We start from the raw sequence: 21,937 nt of genomic DNA, 5'->3' as shown, positions 1-21,937 counted from the left end.
TTTATTTTTTTAAATATTTTTATCTTATAAAAGATTGGGTGGTATTTCAAAAAAAATTTTTTTTTTCCATAAAATTTATTGAATAGTTTAAAATATCAAGCAAAGATATTTGATTATTTTTTGGATGAATTAAAAAAACTTAAGAAATAAGTAAAACCAATATTGAACTCTCAATTGATTGCGTCAGAAATTATTAATGTTTTTTAAAAAATTTCAGTCAACTATTGTCTATGTTTTTTAATGAAAGTTCTAGTTTAAAAGTTTGTTTTCTCAGGAAAAAAATACGAACTAATCAAAAGTTATGGAATATTAATAATTGAAGTTTAATTTTCGTTAAAATTTATTTCACAAAGACTTAGTATCTATTCACATTTTATAACTTCCTTTATAGAAACACACTTCAGTTTCATTTTCATTGCAATTATCATATCACATTATAACCGTACTCTGCATACAGGTAAACAATTAAAATAATAATTGTTGTTATAATGAAATGTGTTGATTTCAGGGTTTGTAGTCCATCCCGGAGGTTAGAGAAACGCAAGCACCATTACTGGTAAGTAAAAGCCCCTCGTTGAAAACACTCCAAATAAGAATAATGTGCTTGTCCGGGAATGTGCGAGTTTTCTCTTCCGACGAATTTCCTCCAACTGTATTTACTTGTTTGTTGTATCATGAGAGTAGACATAAAAACGAGTAGAAACAGAAGAGACAGAGAGTTGTCTGCACTTTTTTATATTATAAATTATTTTCACTGTGGAATATATAAAAGATTATTTTCACAAATCATATTATTTTGCATTTATGTTATTTCCTCAATAAATTTTAAATTTTATGTCCTATAAATATTTAAATTATCTGATAAAAATTGATAAGAATTTAATGGCTTTACCTTCATCATTATTCATTATGAACACCATTTAATAGTGAAAGAATATTATTGATTTGACATTAAAATTTATTATTACTAACTTTGATTTGCTAATAAAATAATTTATTATTCTTTTATTATAAATTAAAAAAAAATATTCCACATCTATAAGTTATCATTTAGCGATTCAAAATTTTGTTTCAATAAAATGAATTGTGAAATTTCTAAAATCTAAATTAATATTCTGTTGAAAATTATTAAATGAAAAATAAAATCTCTTACGTCAGAGAAAAGTAAAATTTAATTAACAAATTACAACTTTGGTTTTATTGTTAGAAACTCAAATTAAATAATCAGGGCTATTGATTCAGAGGCTTTAATAAAACTGAAGTAGCTGGGGCGGATGTTACAAATATTCTAAGAATGAAATCAAAATAAAAGCTGTGAACTATGTATTATTGCCAAGTCTAAAATACAGCGTAACTAAGAAAATTTCAATGAATGAATTTACTTTAACTACTCGCGTGTAAGTTCTGTGCCAAATAAATTTTCCGTTCTATTCATTTTCTTTTTTTTTATTTCTTACTATTATTTGTATGTATTACTTACTTGCTTACTTGCAGATTGATCTAATCTTTTTGAGTTTATAACTATCCTAATTTTCGAGCTATCTCACGCACATCTAGCTAATAGAAATACAAAGATTAAAACAAAGATTAGCGAAGTATAAGAAAATATATAACTTTAATTATTTATCAATTGCACTTTTTATTCTTGTCTTTTATATCCCCTTCCTTGACTTAATAATAATGTAATTCACCTTTATGATCATCTGAAAACATCTTGAGATACCTTCACTCGGCCATTCACTTCTCGAGGGTTAATAAATTTCTATTTTGCTTACAGCAATTTACCTAATTTTTTTTCATTTTTATTTTATTTACTCCAAGGTATCCTGTCTTAATTGCATCAATCTTCAGACTTCTAATACTAATATTTTCAAGTATTTTATATTCCGCAATTATTATTCCGTGAAAAAACATCTTTTTAAAACTACAGAAATAAATTATTGTCCGCCGTACAGTAATTTAAAATATTTATTGACTGTATTTTTATTAAATTTTAATTCTATTATTCGATAAATAATTTACGTGTTGTACGTGCACCTGTTCAATCATCAGAAAAGATCGAAGCTACTTTTATTCACAGAACTGGTTTTATCCATGCTTTTGGACTCTGTTATCGATTCTATTTAAAGAAGCCACTAGTTCTGGCATTACATTCGCGTAAATATTATATAATTTCTTCTATCTGTTTTTTTTTTTTCTTTTCAAGTCTATGAATTATTAATATTAAATAAATTTCATTTAGAAAACTCGTTTATTTTAATTGCAAAATTAATAAAAACAAATCGAAGAGTTGAGACTTTGCGCATAAAAAAAAAAAAATAAATAAATTTTTTTCCCCCTTTACTATTTCTTCACTTTACATCGTTGTAACATAAAAAATAACTGAAGCCCTGTTTTCTAACAACTACTAAATAAATTTGCATTAGTTTGTTTTTAAATCAGCAGACTAGCTATTTTTCATATTTAACTCAAAGTATTAAATTTATCGTTTCTTAAAGTCATTTTACTTATACTATTTTTCTTCTCACTTGACAGAAACATTTTTCCCCGTGCTCGGTATTCTCAACTACGTAACATGTAACGCGGACAGAGTAGAGTAAAATAAGAGAAGATAGTTTACAGGTTTGCGTGACTCAAAAGGGTACTATACACATTCTATTCGCGGTAACTTGATAACGATGTTTACCCATTGCTTTTATAAATAAAATGTTAAATAAATATTCCTCGGTCATATATATAATAATAATAATTCCTTGTATTTTTTAAATTTATTCTGCTGCTCTTCTCGTTCAAACAGAAATTATTTCGTTTATATTTATCCAGTGATTATATTTACTTACTTACATCAATATTTTAATTTTTTATTTTTACTACAAAATTAACAGTTATGAAATTTTATAAATTTAAATTCATCTTTAAATTTTTAACATTTGCTAAAATTATTTACACAACTTTTGACCTTTTACATTAAATCAAAATATATATTCATCATTTAATAAATTGATTTGAAAAAAAAAAAAGTTTTTTTTTTTTTTTTTAATAAAAACGGGATTGATAAAAATTAAATATAGATTGATTAATAATTTTACTATAGGTATGCATCGCATGTGCCGCCACATCCCCTGTCTTTTTTCTTTTAGTGATGGCGGACTTGATGGCGCCTCACGCTTTTACCCCGAGACTTGTTGGCTACCCCTTTCCTCTTTATTCTCTCGTACTATTTTCGCGTTCTCTTCTCTTCTCTTCTCTTCTCTTTCTATAACTCAGCATTTTTCTATTATTATTATATTTTTTTTTGTTTTTAACTCATTGGCCGTCGCAATAGGTTGTCCAAGCTCACCCCCAGTCTCCCTTAATACACTCATCGTAGACACGCCACCTTGATATCACGCACGACAAAAATTGCGCGTGCATTACAAAAATATATTATTTTTCATGTTTAATTACTTTGTCACAACCTAAAATTATATTTAATTACATGTATTGTTTGGTGAGCTTACAAACTTTATGAAATATTTATATTTGTGTTTGTATTTCGCGGTATTTTTATCCTAGTAATAAGAACTCGGAAATAAATTATTTAAATATGAAATAAAGTTAGAATTTAAAAAAAAATCGCGTGTTAAGTCGTCATGACCTTTAGAGCGGTCAATTAAAACTAATTGCTCTGGCCATATGCGTATTTAACGTTATTATATTTTTATTTTATTCATCGCTTTAGTGTGTATAGTGTCGTTGATGTTGGTAATGAGTTGACCTAGTTTCTTTGTTTTTATTCAATATTAATAAAAAAATGAGAATAAATAATTCATTTGCGCGATTAAATATTATAAAAATTATAATTAATTTTATAAACTAAATTCAATAATAATTTCTTATTTTTTCAATAAATTACAAATAAGCAGTCGATGATTAATAAATAATAATAATCAATAACAATGATTTATAACTTACAAGTCAATCAATAAAGAAAAAAATCTATCTAATGAATAAGAGAAATGCAATGTAACATACTAAGTTTTGCAATGTAAAAATAAATACAAATTTATTCATTATTTATTCAGAAAAAAAGCACGTAACTCGGTGAAGACTTCGGTAATTTAGTCTTTAAGCAAATCCAGTCCACGATTCTTCGAGGTTTGATATCGATATACAATAGCGCACGGGTAAATACTTGGCTCTTTACTCTATACAGTAAAACAATTATTTATACAGTAGATATGATGACGCGCACAGAGTGCAATGTCTTTGTGCATAAACACATCCATACATTGTCTTCTCATTTGTACATAAATTTATCGCCTAGCGTTGTTGTGTGTTGTTGTATTTAGTCGCGCTCTACTGTACTATCCGACTGGATTTACCGATAAAAAATTTCGTATGCTACTCGTACTCGTGCTGGTCTGATTTCTATGCTAAACACGAATTGATACTCTTATACTGACTGTGCCATATATCTAACTACATGCATCTATTTCCGTTTTATATACTCCATTATCTCTATTCGTTATCCGGTATTATATTAAATATTTTTTAAATGATACATTTAACAGTTCATTAAGCCATTTCACGCATTTTAATTACTTGCGTTCATTATTGTACTCGAAATTTAACAATACCATTATATTCTAATTATAATTTATACTAAATCAATATAATTTTTTAAAATAAATCTTTGTTCTTAAGTATTCATAAAGAATTTTCTTTAATTTGAATTTTCAATCGTAAATTTGCATTTTTTTTATTTAAAAGTTATAAAATTTCTTTGTTATCGATCGGAGAACTTTTTTTGGCCGTCTGCAATTATCATAAGATAACGCATAGAAGAAGAAAATGAAAAACTGACTTCTCTTATAAATTGATGCCACGGGTTTTTACTTTAACGTATTGATTGTTAATAATCGAATCGGATGAAAGTAGTGATATTCATAAGGGTTCTATTCTACGAGAATCTAAAGCTAATTTAAAAAGATTCAGTTCAACTGATTGAGTCTTTTTGAAAATATTCTATCTAATATACATATTGAGATTCAATTTACTTCTTAATAGGTTTTTTTTAGATTAACTGAATTAAATGACATACTATTCCATAAGATTCTTTTTCTTGAATTAGCTTTTTTTTTATATTCGTGCAACTTTATACTATTCTGCACAGATGATGTGTGAAATTTATAGACGCTTAATTTGAACTTATGCTGTTCATTTTGTGACAATGAAGTATATTCACTATTTCCGCACTCAGAAGTGCAGTAATTTAGTCTAATTATATTAAAGTAATTTATAGTTTACAATTTAAGAAATTCAAACCTGAATCAGTTCATTAAATCATATAGTATTTCTAACTTGGCTGTTAAGTTTATTTTAAATTAAACTATTCGAGGATATTGTTGCATATATTGACTGTGATATAATTTTATCACTATTTTTTTCCATAACATTTAAATAATAATTAAAAAAATTTCAAATTATTATTTTTTTCAGTAATACAATATTTTTTCAACGTAAATACAATACGTTCGTGTTGAATCAACATTATGTCATAAGTACACAAAGATAAATAAAGGATTGACGAATGGATTTCAATTTGAATTAATTTTCTCACGGACAAATAGATCAATTATTTAGTTATATATTTTTTAATTATACATTTGCTAATATTTCCTTGGGAAATCGTGGGAACTCATATAACTTTTCCGGTGAATGTTAAAATAGTCATAAATCAACGATTGCTCTGAATAATTTTTTCCAATGCAAAATCACTGCCTTTAATTTTATCTCATTTGTTTACATATATATTCATGCTTATACTTATGTATCTCTTAAAAATTTATCTGCTTAAACATGAAAAAAATGCGAATTTTTTCGGTGCATTAGAGAAATACTTAAAATATCGAATGACACAAATGTGGTAGAAAATAGCAGTTTTTCATGATCCATTGAGAAATTGGTCTGGAAAAGAACGTTGAATAGCGTCTTTCTAAGCTCGTAAAAGACCACTCGGTTGTAAGTAGTGAGAAAGGAAGTAAGAATGTACTGCGATAAGTCGAGTAAAAAAATATAAAAAAATAATAAAATGCAATGATAATAATAGTAAAAAAAAAAAATCATAAAGTATCCTAAATGATTTCGAGGTACTTTTCAGCGTTTCCAAGATTCAACATTCGGTATTCTTGTTCATACCGATGCTAAGTAGAAGAGCCGAGAGAGATTACTCGAGTTAAGGTATATTTTCTTGCTATAAATCGCACAGTGACTTGTGTAATAGACGAGGAGGCGCGCGCTCGTTACGCGATCAATGCTTCCGTTTATTCAAATACCCACTTGTCTTTCTCGTTTTCTTCGTCTTCTTCTCCTTCTTCACATCTACTCGTGGTCTTATACTCTCAAGCATCGCACAGATTAAGTATGCAATTACCCTCATTAACGGAGTGTATACTCTTCTCTTATATCGACAGCCATTCATGTCGTTTCATCTCTTAATTATTACTTTAATCCCTTTGAAAAACTACTCATAAATTTGTTTATCATTTCATCCCTTTAGTTGAAGTCGAATCATTTTCTACTAACATCAACATAAATTCATCCCGAAGCACATAATTATATTTAGCAATTAATGATTGGTTAATTGATTGATTGATTACTATTACTATAATCTAACAATAAGCTCTAATGATGACATAATAATTAATATTTTATATTTTTTCAGACATAATGAAGAGGGAGGCAGACGCGATGGGCGGTCAAGGGGGTCCGATGACCCCTCACAAACGTTACCGTCAAGGAGATGACGAGCTACGGCTCCTTATTCCAAGCAAGGTGCGTCATTTGAAGTTAATAATCCAAGAAAAAACATAACCGAGTTGCGCTAGTCTGTAACTTTGAATGATTTGCTCTGGTTCACTTGATGTTCTCAATCCTCAAGGTTGATCGTAGATCACCGAGAGTGTTGCGAGAGAGCCTATAGTATATATTATTATCCAACACATCAATCTTATGTTACCATATTTTATAAATATGTGCTGAACGTAGGATGCATTAAAAGAAGGAGGAAAAAGAGTAGACCTAAACGCGCCCCCGAGTTAGTTGCAAAATATTTATGCAGGGACCTCATCGATATTTAGTATGAGCTGTAATTTTTCTTGAGCAAAATAGAATCGAAGCTAAACAAGGACATGGCATTCCAATGCTAGCGTAACAATATATAATCACAATCCTAATATAATTCTAATGAAATCATAATGTGATGAGACACGAATGACTTTTGCTGTTAACGCTGTGATTCAATAGACACCATTAGTTTACATAACAGATATCTCCATTTGATATTGTCCACGGCGCTCACTTGGGTTTAAATCGTGAGAGAAGATATTCGTGCCCTTCACTTGCTGATAAGACCTTTTAACCTACCGATGTAGTTAGTTACAGTACAATCTCTTTACTTTATGTACATTTACGTTAATATACATATACGTATCGGTGAGGAAGATAAGGAGTGGCTTGTTTTGATGCAACAATCATCATAGGATGAAACAAACGATAATACAATGCCTCGTTGATTTTGTAATGCAAGTTGTACACTAATCGAATCATTAATTTTAGCTTCAAATAATGTAACTAAGCGTGTATTGTTTAAATCCTTTTTATTTTAAGAAATATCAAGCGTGAGTTGAGCTAACAATTGGCATTAGGGACGTCACAAAAAAGAGTTATTGTATATTGTAAATTATTGACGTATTGTATAATTAAATAGTTTTAGTAAGTAAAAGAGTTGTAGAATAAAGTTATGCGAGTCGGATGTCTCTATAGCAAATTGCGTGTTCAATGAGCCACCAAGCTCTTCTTCTTCCTTCTTTGGGTTATTGTGTTGTTAGTACAATAAAAAACAGCTATCCGGTGTTGATTTTTCTGTTAATTTTTTCATTTAAACAAAAAAAGTTTTAGTAATTGTCATAATTTTTTTTATTCCGTAGGTTGCTGGCTCTATAATTGGAAAGGGCGGACAGAATATCACGAAACTCCGTAGTCAGGTGAGCTTTTCACGCTTTACAAAGTTTTTTTTAGTAATTAAGACTATAAATATATATATTTTTTTTAATTCAAGATTTCTAGTCTCTGTATTTCGATACTTAACATAGAAGGTTTTATTATTTTAGCTTTGTTTGTTATTTTTAATTCAAAGTCGAGCTTAAATTAATTTTTTAGTCTATTCCTTGAGAGTTTAATTAAAATTTATCATAATTAGAGTCTAGTAACTAAATATTTACATTAAAAAGAAAATAAATCAAAGTATAAAAATCGTTTCAAAAGTAGTACACATGTTTAAACATTAAAAGCTCTTTTATTTGTGTGTTCATATTAAAATAGTCATATTTACTTGTGTGTCAACTAGGCTACATAAATAATCGAGAATAACTCCGTTATTACTCGTTTTTATACCCTTTAGCCGATGTTGCTATTTATTTTAAAAAATAAAATAAAATAATAATAATTATTACTATATACAGCACAGTAGAATCATAATAAAATTTGAATAAAAAATATTAATTTCCATGTGTATATAAAAGCTGTGTAGGAGAAAATGGGGTAGAAAATAATTTAAATAAGCAATCGCCTCCATATCTCATTTCTTTCTCCATATCACAAATTTTAATTATTTATATTACACTTTATTTAACAAAAAGTTTTTAGATAATTAATTTTTAAATTTTTGAGCAAAGAAATATTAAAAAAAAAAAAAATACAATTATAAATAAAGATAGAGATATGAGGCGATAGGTAAATGGTGGTCGTCGTCGTCGTCGCCGTCGTTGTCATCATCGTCGTCGCGACGTCGTGGCCCTAGAGAATAAGTAAAAGGGAAGGGAACTAAAAGATATTTGTAGAGAACATAAAGTAATAATTATAATGATGATAAATTATAAATAAAAAAAAATATATATTTATAAATACAAATGTAAATATAAATATCGAGACTCGTCTCGATATTAAAAATATAAAAAAAAAAACATATGAGGTCTAACTTGGTTGATGGTTTGTGCCCTGGCCCCGCCCCGACCCCGGCGTTGCCCCTTTGGTGTTGCCCTGGCGTTATCCTGTGCGTCGTTGCCCTGCCGGTTGCCCTGCCCGGAACGACGGACCCCGACGCGCGATCGGCAATTGTGTGGACCACCAACCCCACCAACAATCGACAACAATCAACCACCAATGAACCACCAACTACCATGGCCCAACAGTACAAAGCCTCAATCATTGTACCCGATTGCCCCGGACCCGAACGGTAATGCCAAACACCAACTACTTAATGTCTTAATTCTCTCTTCTTTGTCTCTAATTAATATACGATACCATAAAATATCAGGGTTTTCTAACTCATTTCATCATTTTCATTTTTATTTAATCCTTAATTTTTCATTTCTTCACTTATCATCTCTTCATTTTCTTTTCTTTTTAATGTATTATATTTTTCTATCATGCTCGTTTATTCCTTCTCCTTCATAGTCATTATTTTATTTGTTATTCTAACAACCCTGTCATTAGCTTTCAATAACAAAATAATATTTTTAATAATTATAATTATATTAATAACAATAATTTGTGACAGCCGGATTTTGAATGCTCTCTGAGATGTTTTTGCTGATTTTATTTCTATATTTATGTTTATAAATTTATTAGTCACTTTTATTCAATTACCACCGGATTTTCCGGTGGTCGTTATCCGGCAAATACGTAAACAAGTTTTTTTATTAAATTCAATTATTGAATATTTTTTATTAATTAAACTAAATTAAATTTTTTCATTCGATGAATTATCTTTGAAGTTTTTCATGATTTATCAATCGTAAACATTATTTCACAATTCCTGCATTCTTTTTCACTATCTCTATCGCTATTATCTGTCAAAAAATATTTATGTTTTATTTACTCTGCTTTAAAATTTATTTATTAATTTTTTTTTAACATCTCTATTCCCCGATCAAGGTATTTTATTCAATAATACCAGTAATCAAGACATTTCACCATTATTGATATTTTATAATGTATTTTTTTTTTTAATTTTTTTTATCTTTATTAAATTGGTTTGAAAAAAAATATCGCGTAGAGAAAATTTTTTTTCAGATACTTAAAGCAGAAAAGACATCTTCCAACCACAAAAGGACCCAGCTAAAAAACACCAATTACTAACACACAATAAATCTGTTCAGATATTAATCCGATAAGTGACCAAGACTCCGGGAATGGATTAATCATTGCTAATCATTGCTGTCTTTTCACATCTTCAGCTGATGCTCTCTCGAAACTAATTTACAATTTTTACCTATTTGTCGTTTCAGTGGATTCAAAAATTCAGTGACTTACATCAAAGCCAACCTAATTAGTCACCCAGCAGTATTATCAAAAAATATTTATTTATTTCTTTCATTAATTAATTAATTAATTCATTCATTCATTTATGATTATTTATTTTTCAGTAGGCGCCCTTTGTTCGAGATAAGTCAACGGTTTACAACTTAATTAAAATTAAATTCATTAAAGGAAAATGTTTCCACTTCTATTCTAGATTGTTGTAATCAGTAATGACAAGTCTGTCATTAATTTAGCCAAGATGCTCATATATTTCCTTGCTTTATTGCTTCAGAAACGAGCGACCTCATTTCTAAATTTGAACTATTATTCAATGAACATACTGTATAAATTCGTTTTACTTGATTTTCACTATCGCGATGAGATTCAACTCATTTACTTTCGAATAATTACCTATTACCAGCTTTTATAAATAATTTAAAGCGCCTGAAAAAAATAAAAAATTAAAAAATATTTTAAATAATTCATCATGAGATTAACATAAAAAAGGTACGGATGTAGAAAAATTAATGTAGGATTTTTATATTTGTACATTGAATTTTTAATTTCAGTATCTAATTAATAGATATTTTTAACCATTAGCTATTTACAGAGGTAATATACTTCCTACAATCCGCTGTAATAGTAATCATAGACAATTTACAGTATGAACGATACATTAAAAAGTAAAATATGCAAAGGAAAAAATCGGTGGACTCGTTGATTTTTTTTTGTATTATTTATAATTATAATTTGCATTATTTTCTCAGTCGGTATGAGCACAATAACCGTTTGAATTAAAAACAAAGGCTAGTTTTTATAAGCAGAGGTAGAGCCTGGCTTACTTATTTGTTTGTTTATAATTATTATCATTTATTTTTATTTTTATTTTTTTTTTTTTATTTTTTTTTTTATTTTTTTTTTATTTTTTTTTTTTCACAACTGTCTGATGCATTTCTTCCTAATATGGAAAGGTTTTAAATTTATAATTAAAATAACAGAAATGTTGGGGATGGCTGTCTAGAAATTTTAATTAAGAATATTTAATTAATGTAATTGTAATGTCTTGTATTCATTTATAATTATAATTATTAAAAATTTGTCGTTTATTATTTTAATAACTCTCGAATTTTTTATTATAGAGTCCTGACTATCAGTTCGGATTTGGATACAGTGCTCCAGGTTCTTAATAAAGTTGTGCCCAATCTTGAGGAGGTGAGTTTCCATTATTCAATAAAGTAAATATTAAACCTCCAAGTAGCGTCACTAATTCAATAAACATTTATTTTAGAATGGAACTAAACACGGAAGTGATGAAATCGATATTCGTATGCTTGTCCATCAAAGCCAGGCGGGTTGTGTCATCGGGAAAGGTGGACTCAAGATAAAAGAGCTTCGTGAGGTGAGTATTTATTATAAAAAAAAAAAAAAAAAAAAAGTTATTAAATTAATTATACATTAGACCAGAAAAAAATCACAGTTTAGTATAAAACTAGACATTTTTCATTTACTTCTTAGAGATTCTATCTCAGCAGTTACGTTATGGCATAATGCCAATGTCTCGGTTTTTTTTTTTTTTATTGGTTGTACACTATAGGGTTTATCCAAACTTTAGGAAGCTAATAATTCATTATGACTCGCGGTTTTGCAGACACGCGACAAGCTAAAGCTATGAAAAAGATCTAGGTCCTGGAAACTATTCGTCATTATTTGGTTGCTTTTTTGTCTTATTTTATTTTATAAAATTTTTTCATCATTTCAAAACTTGTACTTTACTTTTCAACGATAAATTTACTTCAAACTGATTGATAAATCACATCATATCTCTCCCGAAAAATACTATCTAAATTTATTGATTCAAATTTAATATAATGAAAGATGGCAGTTGAAAAGTTTTTTACAAATTTAACCCGTGTGCGCGGCTTTCAATCATGTTAACGTTTTAATAGAATTATTATTTTTATTTTTTTACAAATCAAGTATACGCCATCATAAGTTACCAATAAAATAGAGTTCAAACTCTCGACCGTATATCTATGTATGATTCACTCATTCACGTTACTCTTTATCCATGTACTCTTGGTACTTAAAAATATGCAACGTAGCCAAGTGGCTCGTTACAGTTCACTAGCAAGAGACAAAAACCAAACGCGAGAACAGTCTCTTCAGGTTACTCTGCTAGATTCTCCTCTCCTCTCCTAATCTATTCTATTCTGTTCTATTATATTCTTCGTCTTTACTTGCATACCCGCGTCATTGTACTCAGGAGTAAAAATTATTATAAAAATTATATTGAGTTTTCTAGAATTGCAGAAAGCTTTAGGCATAGAATTTTTCGTAGCATGTGAGATTTGTTCTATTCATACGAATGCTGTTAGAAGGAAGAGAATAATTTGGAGACGTGGTCATGTTTGTACCTCTAAAAGTTGTTGCAAAAGGTTGGAATGGTACTTGTCTATCCTATCGACCTTTTTTACCAGTGAATCCTAATTGCACGAGAGTAGCTGAGCAGGCACGTCAGCCAAGCAAAGGGAGAGCTTGCTTAAAAATGGAAAGACGTGGCACCACCACTCAGCGACGTCGCCGAACCGCTTTATTTCGATTCGAGGTCGCGTCTCCGAGACTTTATTGATTCCTTTCACGATACTGTAGTTTCTTGCACTCTTTTTATTCCCAATACATCCTCTTCCGCTAAATCGGATTCTATTTTCCGACATGATCGAGATTCGTGAGCCGACACCAATGATATACGGGAATTCATCTGTCTTCGTTGACAGTCATAAGTCATTACTAAAGATATTTTAATGTAACGTTAGTCGTTGGTGAATACCTGTTCAATTTACCTTTTTAAATTACTTTTATCGTTATATTATTATTATTATTATTATTATTATTATTATTATTATTATTATTACTCTCATTATCATAATCATCATTATCTTCACCGTATTATTAGTTGACTAAGTTTTCCCGAAATTTCTGGGCTAATTATGTACCCTCGAGTTCTCACATGAACAATTATTTAAGTATTTGAAATTCATGAATGCCTCGAGCTGTAGAACTTTAAGTTTAACATAAACTTTCAACGAGTTTGATTGATCTTCTCTATCCGTCTCCATTATACCACACGTAAACACATATACTTCGATGCTTATTAATTGTGTTTCTATTAATTATTCTCATCAGATAATAGTTACAAACAAATGTTACTCATTAGCTCATTACTATCGAAAATTTATTTAATGATGAATTTTATATTTTATTTGAAAATTAATTTATAATTAGTATAATAATATTTTTCGCAAAATCATTCATTGGAATTAAATCAACTTTTATTACCATTTCGGATCTCCAGTTTCATTTCAACTAATTAAATGAAACATTTACGATTGAAATATTAACGTTAACTTCATTTAATTAATATTTTTTTAAAGACCTCTATGTAAAATAACGAATAAAAATCAAAAAGATTTAAATTAAATGAAACTATAATTTAACATTTTTAATTGTTTTATTTCTGGATAAAATTTAAACAAATCTTTAAATTTAAATTAAGTTTCTCATGGTCAGCGTAACAAATTCCTACAATTCATTTCGGATTACTCCAAAGTTTATCGCTGTGATAATATCCCGAGATAAATTTATCAACTCCAATTAAACATATTAATACAATATGATTGAAATCTTGGATTTCTAAACTCAAAGTCAAACATTTAAACGAGATACTCAAATCTCACTCTCTTTCTACCACATTATTATCAGCATTTTGCGCAAAGAGTAACTGAAGTAAGAGAACAAAAACAATAATGAAATACAAATTAACTTCCTGTGGCGTTGACTTAAAATTTGCATCTGCCAATAATTTGATTCGTCACTCATGGGAAAAAAATAACGTTCTTCTGTTGTCCATTGACAAGACACATGTCATGTTCATTTTTGTATTTGTATATTGTTTCCATATACGCCCCTAAGGTCCGATCACTGACATATGCATCACCCTCAATTATAATCTATACACGCGATATTAAATTAACTACACGTTTACATTTTCATATTTTTATTTTTCTTTACTTTTTGTACGAAAACTTTTATCAAACATTACAATAAACTTGTCGATAATAAACCGTTCATTCAACATTTCATACATTTTTTTTCTTTACAAGGTAGAAATATGAATTAAAAGAAGGAATAAATACTTGAACAAAAATTAACACTTATCATTAAAGTATATATAAAGTTTTATAAAAGAAAATTATTAAATGTGAAATTTAAAATTTTTGTGATGAAATTTTCAAATATTATAAAAAAAAATACCAAAATTTGGTCAAGAAAAATTTGAATAAATTTTCACAATAAAAAAAATAAATTCAACAGTATTTTAACTGGGGCTTAAACTGTTTAAACAAATGTTTCATTATTATTCAACTTATATCTTCATTGCGATTGAACTTCTTTAAAATGAACCCGCGTAGCTGTTCGGAAGAAATGTAGACAAGCACTTACTAAAATAGTACACACACAAGACTTATTAAGTATATACATACCCATATATATACAAGGATGTGTACTATACATAGACGATCCTCGCAATCCTCGAAAATTTAAACTTTAAAGTTGGCGAAGGGAAGCCGTTCGAGCTTATAACCCGGAGGCATAAAGGGAACGAAACCTCCGGCTTCCGGTCGGCCGTAAAATCCGGTTAGGTGACTGCAGAATATTCTTCGGTCATACCATCTCTTCTTCTCGCTCTCATCCAATTACTTTATCGTCCAAGGTAATGTGTAAGCCAAAAAATAATGAAATCAACTAAAATAAAATCCAAAGGTCATTTAGCTCGGGTTGTTTGTTGTTTGGAGTCGAAATCAAAATTTCATGCCTTCATTAAATAAAATAAAATTGAATCATTCATTTACTCTGGTTGTGAACATGTGTTTAGCAAGTTTATGCAGCTGAGATAAGATGAGGGAATAGGTCGTGGGTTGGATCAATATCGACAGCCATAACTAATACCACAACTTGCGCGCACAACCCATTCCAAATATTCGCCATTACGTTTTCATGATTCTAGATATTTATATTCTAGATCTGTTATCTCTCCGATGTTCAAATATACATGTATATATGGGTTATAAAATAAAATATTAATGATATTTAATAAACTAATTAACTAAAAATAAATAACGTATTAAGTAGATTTACTGAAATTGCTCGGCGGATATACCGCGATTGTAAAATTGATCTTACTCGTTACCTTGTAGATGGACAAATATTATATATATATATATATAGATAGATTTAAAGATAAACCAGTGCAATCTCATGGGATTTTATTTTTCTTGAACTTTACCTCCGGATCGTCTGAGTTAACTTTCCCTGTCTCTATCTCATTCTGTTAAATTTTCTGAAAAGTTTACTCGATGAAAAATCTGAAATCTCGCTAGTACAGACAGGTATATCACGTAAATCCTTTTTAAAAATAAACGAAATCGTAATTATTTCTTTCACTTTAATTGAATAATGTGAAAACATTTTTTATTTAACCAAAAAGAATATAATTATAAATAAAAGGACGTTTATATTTTAATCACTTTTTGTACAATAAGCCAACATCAAAGCAGTTTTTTTACTTTTAATACTCATAAAAGAATCATTTACATCTATTTAACTCGTATTTTTATCTTAGAGTATATTTATATATTTATATACATTGTTCTCTTGATGTTATTCGCAAGTAGAGTAGATGTGCCCGTTTTCTTTTGGCTTCTATAAAAATGTGTAGAGTATAATAGTGAAAGAAGGAAGACGAACAGTGTACGATTCCAGATGTATAGGTAGTATAAAGTCAAAAGCTACTAGAGTAGTATAGGTTGGTTTGTAAGAGTAGTATGCAGTAATCTTGGATGTACATTAGTATGTTGTGAAAAATATGAGAAGAGTAAAGAAATAATAAAAAACAAAACAAAACAAAAACTTTTTAAAGTATATTAAAGTTTTTATATGAAAATTCATCGAGTTGTAGATGTAATATTTAATATATAATATAGTAGATATGTAGGCGAGGGAGGCCACTGAATTTCTCTTGGTGACATGTGTTGCTATGGGGGTTCGGGTTGTAAGACACGCAACCTCAAACAGGTGCTAGACCAGGTAACGGACGTTCATAAACAGCTGCTACACCAGGTGCATAAATGTCTGCTCTCTTTGGTTGGCCCAATACAGGCAAAAGTCTTCTTTTGAGTTGAATGAGAACCTTTTCCTTTACCATTGGTATTACTTCTTCATGTTCTTGTTCTTCTTCTCGTTTTATTCCATCTTTACCTTTTCACATAACAGCCGTACGCTTTTTATTACTTTTACTTTTATGCCATTTAAAGAAATAAGTTAAAAAAGGCTGATCTTACCCGCGGGTTAAAACATTTTTTCGTTTCTTTTTTCTTTATTATTATTATTATTATTATTATTTGTAAATACAACATTGATATTGACTATACAAGAACAAAGTAATGTGAAATATTTGAATTATTACGAAATTTAAAAACGTACAACTGATGTCCATCCAGTTGGTATTTTTTCCTCTCGCTTTTTTCATCCCCTCCATTTCCATCAGAAACGACCGGAAGTATGTACGAGGAAGAAAAAGAGAGAGGGCATTAAAAAAGTCCCAAGGGTGCATTCGGGGCGCGCACGAGATGATCCAGTCAGTTGACACTCAGCCATTCGAGCGGACGGTTCACTCGCGGGTTGGATTATTTATTAACTTTATTTAGATTCAATTTATATCACAATTCCTCATGTTTGAAATTTGTTTAATTCTATTTATCATTTAATGGTTAAAAGTTTAGTAATTTTATACTCGAATATGCATTTTACTGGGAGGTGAGTAGCGAGTGCTTTTAATTTAATTATTTATATTTTTTTTTTTGTGAACGTTCATGTCAGTAGTATTTTTATTATTATCAGTAGTGTTACTGATATTATTTTTTTTTTATTTTTGAATATTTTATTACATTCTACTCGTGAATTATTATTGGAGTAAAACACGCGAGTGTTGATGATTATTTAAAAATAACTACAGGGTGTGTATACGCTGATGAGTCACGGGTATCGAATTCCCTATTGGTAATAAGTATTCAAATGGGAATTGGATGATATCCAAGGGATTCCGTAATAGTTTATAAAATTCGTAAGCTAAGTTGAAGTTTTATAGCTGAAAACTCACCAAAATTTGACTGTATCTTCACTCCTATTTCTTCAAAAATTTACTCAAGAAAATTTTTCCACTATCAAATTCAAATTATGCCAAAATTTAGAATTTTAAAAGTTTATCTATGTTTTGTAAGCATAAAAATTTTATTTAAATTGATCGCAGTATTATTTTACATATTTCTTCTCTGTATGAATTTATTGATCAAGCTGGCTCTCTATTTTCAAAAAAATTTTTTATGTGATCATTATTAACTATTAAAAAACTGAGAATAATGATAACCAAAAACTCGAGTTTTTTTCATTCAGTTAAAATTTCTGTACGTTCAAAAAATTGGCCAACATTTGTTTCTGTTTTTCAAATTGTTTTTATTAGTTTCATGTAAATTTACTTGAAATTGCTTTATATTTTTGTAAAATATTAATTCTGCATTATATGGAAATATCAATATCAATACCCTGCTTTCAAGAAGTTATTAATTCTTATTCAGATAAAAATAACGGCATGAAGAACGTATATTCTATAATATAATGACAAGTAGTTATTGGGCAATGTCGTAGATTTTTTAGTTATTTTTTGTATGAATTTCACCCTCTACTCATATCAGCAAAGTACCAACTAGTATGCACGTTGTTAAATTCTCTCGCTCCAGTTGTCTGACGCAAATCGTCACCAGCACAAGTTTCCCCGGTTAACGACACCCCTGTACCCTATTCGTAATTAGTACTCGGCTAATTTACCGGGTTTTCGAGTAATTATTTTAATAAATAACTTGAGAAATTTTCTTGTTAGTCAAAAAAGCTCCAGCCATTTTTTAAAAGTCATTATATTTTTAACTGTTTACAAAAGTTAATAAATTTTAGCCATTATAATTATAATTATGATAATTAAATGACATTTTTTATACAGAAAATCGTAAAGTTTATCAAAAAAATTAATTTTATAATTGAATGGGTTTATTTACCCACTCGCGGTTCTCAAAGTCGATAGACTTTTTTGGCAATGGAAGGAAAAGTGATAAGAGTAATTAATTCAAGCACCGAGTTTGAAATACCAAGCGGCAATTAAAAAAGACAGGAACCCGCCGACGATCATGTAAAAGAGAATCGGTGGGCCTTCGACTTTTTGTTGATTTGTTTTGTTTTGTCCAGTAGTCCATCCTTTTTTTGGCGCACTATTCGTCCGTTCTGAAACGACTATTTCGCCAATCATATATTTCTTCATCAATTCTTGGGCATCTGCCGAGTGCCCGACGTCATCAAAGTCCTCAGATGCGTCGACACTTTTGTGGTCAAGAAGAACTTCTTCTCCTCCCGGGTGTTCGTTCAGGAACGGGGTGACATCGTAAACTTTATCGTGGATTATTACCCTCGTTAATTTTCGGTCTGCCTCAGTTATTTCGGCTCTTGTAAATTGTTTCAGTTCCGTCATTTTTTAATTGAATTATCTGCAATGAAAATTTAAATTAATGATTCTATAAATTTTAACCCGTCAGCACTCACGTGAACTTTTCGGTAATCTTTACTCTCGTGATGAGAAATTTGCTCACGTTTAATCTGCATGCGGCCGGGCAGCTATACAGTTACGAAGATACACGAACTAGCCCGAACGTTACCGAAAGTAAATTTTTTTTTGTTACACCTATAATCTCGTGATGAGAAGAAGAATGCTCACAATTTCCGACGCGCATGGGAAAAATATTTTTTTTTTAAATATATATGATATTAAAGCATTTCAAAAGTTCATAATTTGAAAATAGGTAAATTTACTCGAAGGTAGAAAAAATTTCATCTACCCTTTCCATTTGAAAAAAAAAAGTTTTCATTGTTTTAAATCGAGCGTGAGCAAAACGCCCATAACGTGAGTGCTGACAGGTTAAACATTATACTTTTCATTTTTATTTCAAATTTTAAAACGCGGGAAAGTAATGAAATTTTTAATCTATTTTTAATTCGAAATTCACTAATTTATTTATATTTCAATGTTAAAAAAAGTCAGAGCTATAACATTTAAAAAATTCAACCATCAATCGTTTATAACTTAATTTCCCGGGATTAATTTAAATTGTCATAGATTGAGCGCGCTCAAGTGGTTTTACCGTCAACTAAAAATAACTACTATAAATCGCAAATAACGCGTAATATCCATTCCATAATTATTTATTCCAGTCATTATTAAATAGTAATGACTAATAACATGTTTACTGTTACTAATATTATTAAAATTTATTAAATATTTATGCTTGTTATATTCGCTCGACTTTTTTCATTCAATTGAAACTAATAAGTTTAAAGAATCTGTTTAAAGCCAATCTGAAGCTTCCCACATTTAAAAACTTAAGAAGATAAAATTATATCACAAATTCTACTTCATCAAATTTATTCCTCATTATTTATTACTGAATTATGAATTATTTTCCCGAGTAAAAATGAAATTATTATTTTTTACGGAAAAATAATAAATTTCGTTCGAGCGCCGCACCACCGCCGTTTGGCGGACTATTACGCACCAATGCTAAATCATACCTACAATTTCACAAAAAATGGTATCATAATCAATTTATCACGCAATAATGAATTAATAAATAATCCGACTAGAAATCTTAATCTAAGATCTATTGATCAACCTCCCTTTAATCAAATGTCTAATATTAAAAAAAAAAAATTTTTTTTTAAATCAGGCCAAAGCACCGCGAAATTATTGATTTTTTTAGTCGTATTGTTGATGTAGATTTTTAATTTTGTCCTCGGGTTGCACAGGAGCGGCACGCCTATCAGAATACTCTGAAAGAATTTTAAAAATTGAACTGTGATGGGGTTCGAACCTGGATCGTCTGCATGGAAGTCTCGAACATTGCCAACTGCGCTGCAAGCCATAGTTAACTAAAAAAATTTAGTTAAGCTATTTGAATGATCAACAAATATTTTATTTCAATGTATATACCATCAAACGGCGGTATGGTGCGGCGGTCGAACAAAATTTATTATTTTTTCGTAAAAAATAATAATTTTATTTTTACCCGAGCGCGTCACAGCTGTGGTGCAGCGGTGGTGCGGCGAATAGAAATTTATTTACTTGTTACGGCGCTGGTGCGGCGGTAGTGCGGCATTTGTAAAATAATCAAAATTGTCACGGCTGTAGTGCAGCGGTGTTGCGGCGGTGGTGCGGCGGAATTCTGTTTTTACTCGGGTTTTACCGACAATTCATAACCAATTATAACGAGCACAATAATTAATTTTTTTTTCCTTTATCGTGTTATTTCGCAACAACATGGCGTGCAGACGCTCTTGAAGGATAAATTAATTAAAATTAGATGCGTCATTCCGTTTCAGATGAATAGAAAAAATGTTTACACCTTAATATTATAAATAATTGCGAATACTTATATGAAAATGATCAACAAAAAAAAATAATGAGTGTTGTGAGCTTTGATGTAATAAATTAGAGAAAAAGAGTAGAGCAGAGGAAGAGGATGAAAAAAATTTGTCGACTCACCTCTACTTAGTTTCAAGAGTCTTGTCTCTAACTCGTGCTCTCTTTCTCTAACTAGTGTCTGGAGGCACGTGATTTAAAAAACTTCTATTTTATATTTTTAACGCAAAATTACGTTTTATGAATATTCATCAACATCAACCCTCATCTCACTGTTTCCTTATTCCTATCCCTGTTAAATTTTTTCACTCACCAATGATTACCAAGACGAGACGTCAGCGGTAGTTAGAAGTAAATTACAAAAATAATTATATAAACCAAAGTAATAACAAAAGTATCTTATAAAGATAATTTATTTATTATAAATATAATAAATCCACTGTAAAAATTATTAATACACTGAATGACGTTACTTGACGATAAACTGTCGTACTTGTCACAATCACCACAATATTTATTCGTTCCCTCTCTACTTTTACAACTCTTGCGTCCCCACTCTCAGTACATCCTTTTCTGTCTTTTATTTTATTTATTATTTTTATTTTATTTTTTATCCTTATGAATGTTCTCGACAGTTGACAGTTGACCTTATCTATCTTTTATATATCGTACAGTAGGTAAAACGGGATGAATAAAATCAAAATATTTAAACACGAGATGCTAAAATGTGATTTGCTATTTTAAACCAAAAAGACTTCCATATATCCGTGAAGAAGACACAAGTTTTATTTTAAAATAAAATATACACATTTATATTTCTTGTAGCAGTTGAACTTTGATCTGTACAGATATTAAAATACGCGTATATGTAATACCCATTAACACTGAACAGTAATATATTTTGCAGTAAATGAAGCAGAAAAATAATGAATAAATAATTTTTTTTTTTATTAATGACTAAAAGAAAAGTATATTATTATTTTCATTTAAAATATTCCACAGAGCTTTAATTTATCAGTA

General features: G+C 29.3%; 2 protein-coding genes across 9 annotated transcripts in view; one reads left to right on the top strand and one right to left on the bottom strand.

The window, feature by feature from the left end:
* The window catches only part of LOC123263314 (heterogeneous nuclear ribonucleoprotein K), a 46,905-nt gene that overhangs the window by 16,377 nt on the left and 8,591 nt on the right, over positions 1-21,937 (top strand). For all 6 annotated transcript variants that reach the window (XM_044725953.1, XM_044725957.1, XM_044725954.1 and 3 more), the window contains 6 exons: positions 509-556; positions 6,707-6,816; positions 7,971-8,027; positions 9,234-9,277; positions 11,484-11,556; positions 11,633-11,743. In XM_044725953.1, the coding sequence (XP_044581888.1) occupies positions 6,712-6,816; positions 7,971-8,027; positions 9,234-9,277; positions 11,484-11,556; positions 11,633-11,743 (390 nt within the window). In that variant the 5' untranslated portion in view covers positions 509-556; positions 6,707-6,711. The remainder of the gene's footprint in view (positions 1-508; positions 557-6,706; positions 6,817-7,970; positions 8,028-9,233; positions 9,278-11,483; positions 11,557-11,632; positions 11,744-21,937) is intronic.
* LOC123263319 (cytochrome b5-like) lies at positions 18,551-21,403 on the bottom strand. 3 transcript variants are annotated; one of them, XM_044725968.1, is made up of 3 exons: positions 21,231-21,403; positions 21,041-21,098; positions 18,551-18,992 (listed from the first exon to the last, which is right to left on the bottom strand). In XM_044725968.1, exon 3 carries the CDS (start codon positions 18,974-18,976, stop codon positions 18,578-18,580), a length of 399 nt encoding a protein of 132 aa, XP_044581903.1. In that variant the 5' UTR covers positions 18,977-18,992; positions 21,041-21,098; positions 21,231-21,403; the 3' UTR covers positions 18,551-18,577. The 3 variants fall into 3 exon arrangements, with proteins under 3 accessions (XP_044581903.1, XP_044581902.1, XP_044581901.1); XM_044725967.1 differs by lacking the exon at positions 21,041-21,098; XM_044725966.1 differs by having other exon boundaries at positions 21,041-21,399.

Source organism: Cotesia glomerata, linkage group LG4 (assembly GCF_020080835.1).
Source record: "Cotesia glomerata isolate CgM1 linkage group LG4, MPM_Cglom_v2.3, whole genome shotgun sequence".
Lineage (NCBI taxonomy): Eukaryota > Metazoa > Arthropoda > Insecta > Hymenoptera > Braconidae > Cotesia > Cotesia glomerata.
The sequence above is the reverse complement of the archived record's forward strand: the minus strand, read 5'-3'. Positions and strand labels throughout refer to the sequence as shown.

Bases quoted from the DNA above. Each gene is read 5' to 3' on its own strand.
- LOC123263319 (XM_044725968.1), bottom strand. From the start codon at position 18,976: ATGACGGAACTGAAACAATTTACAAGAGCCGAAATAACTGAGGCAGAC.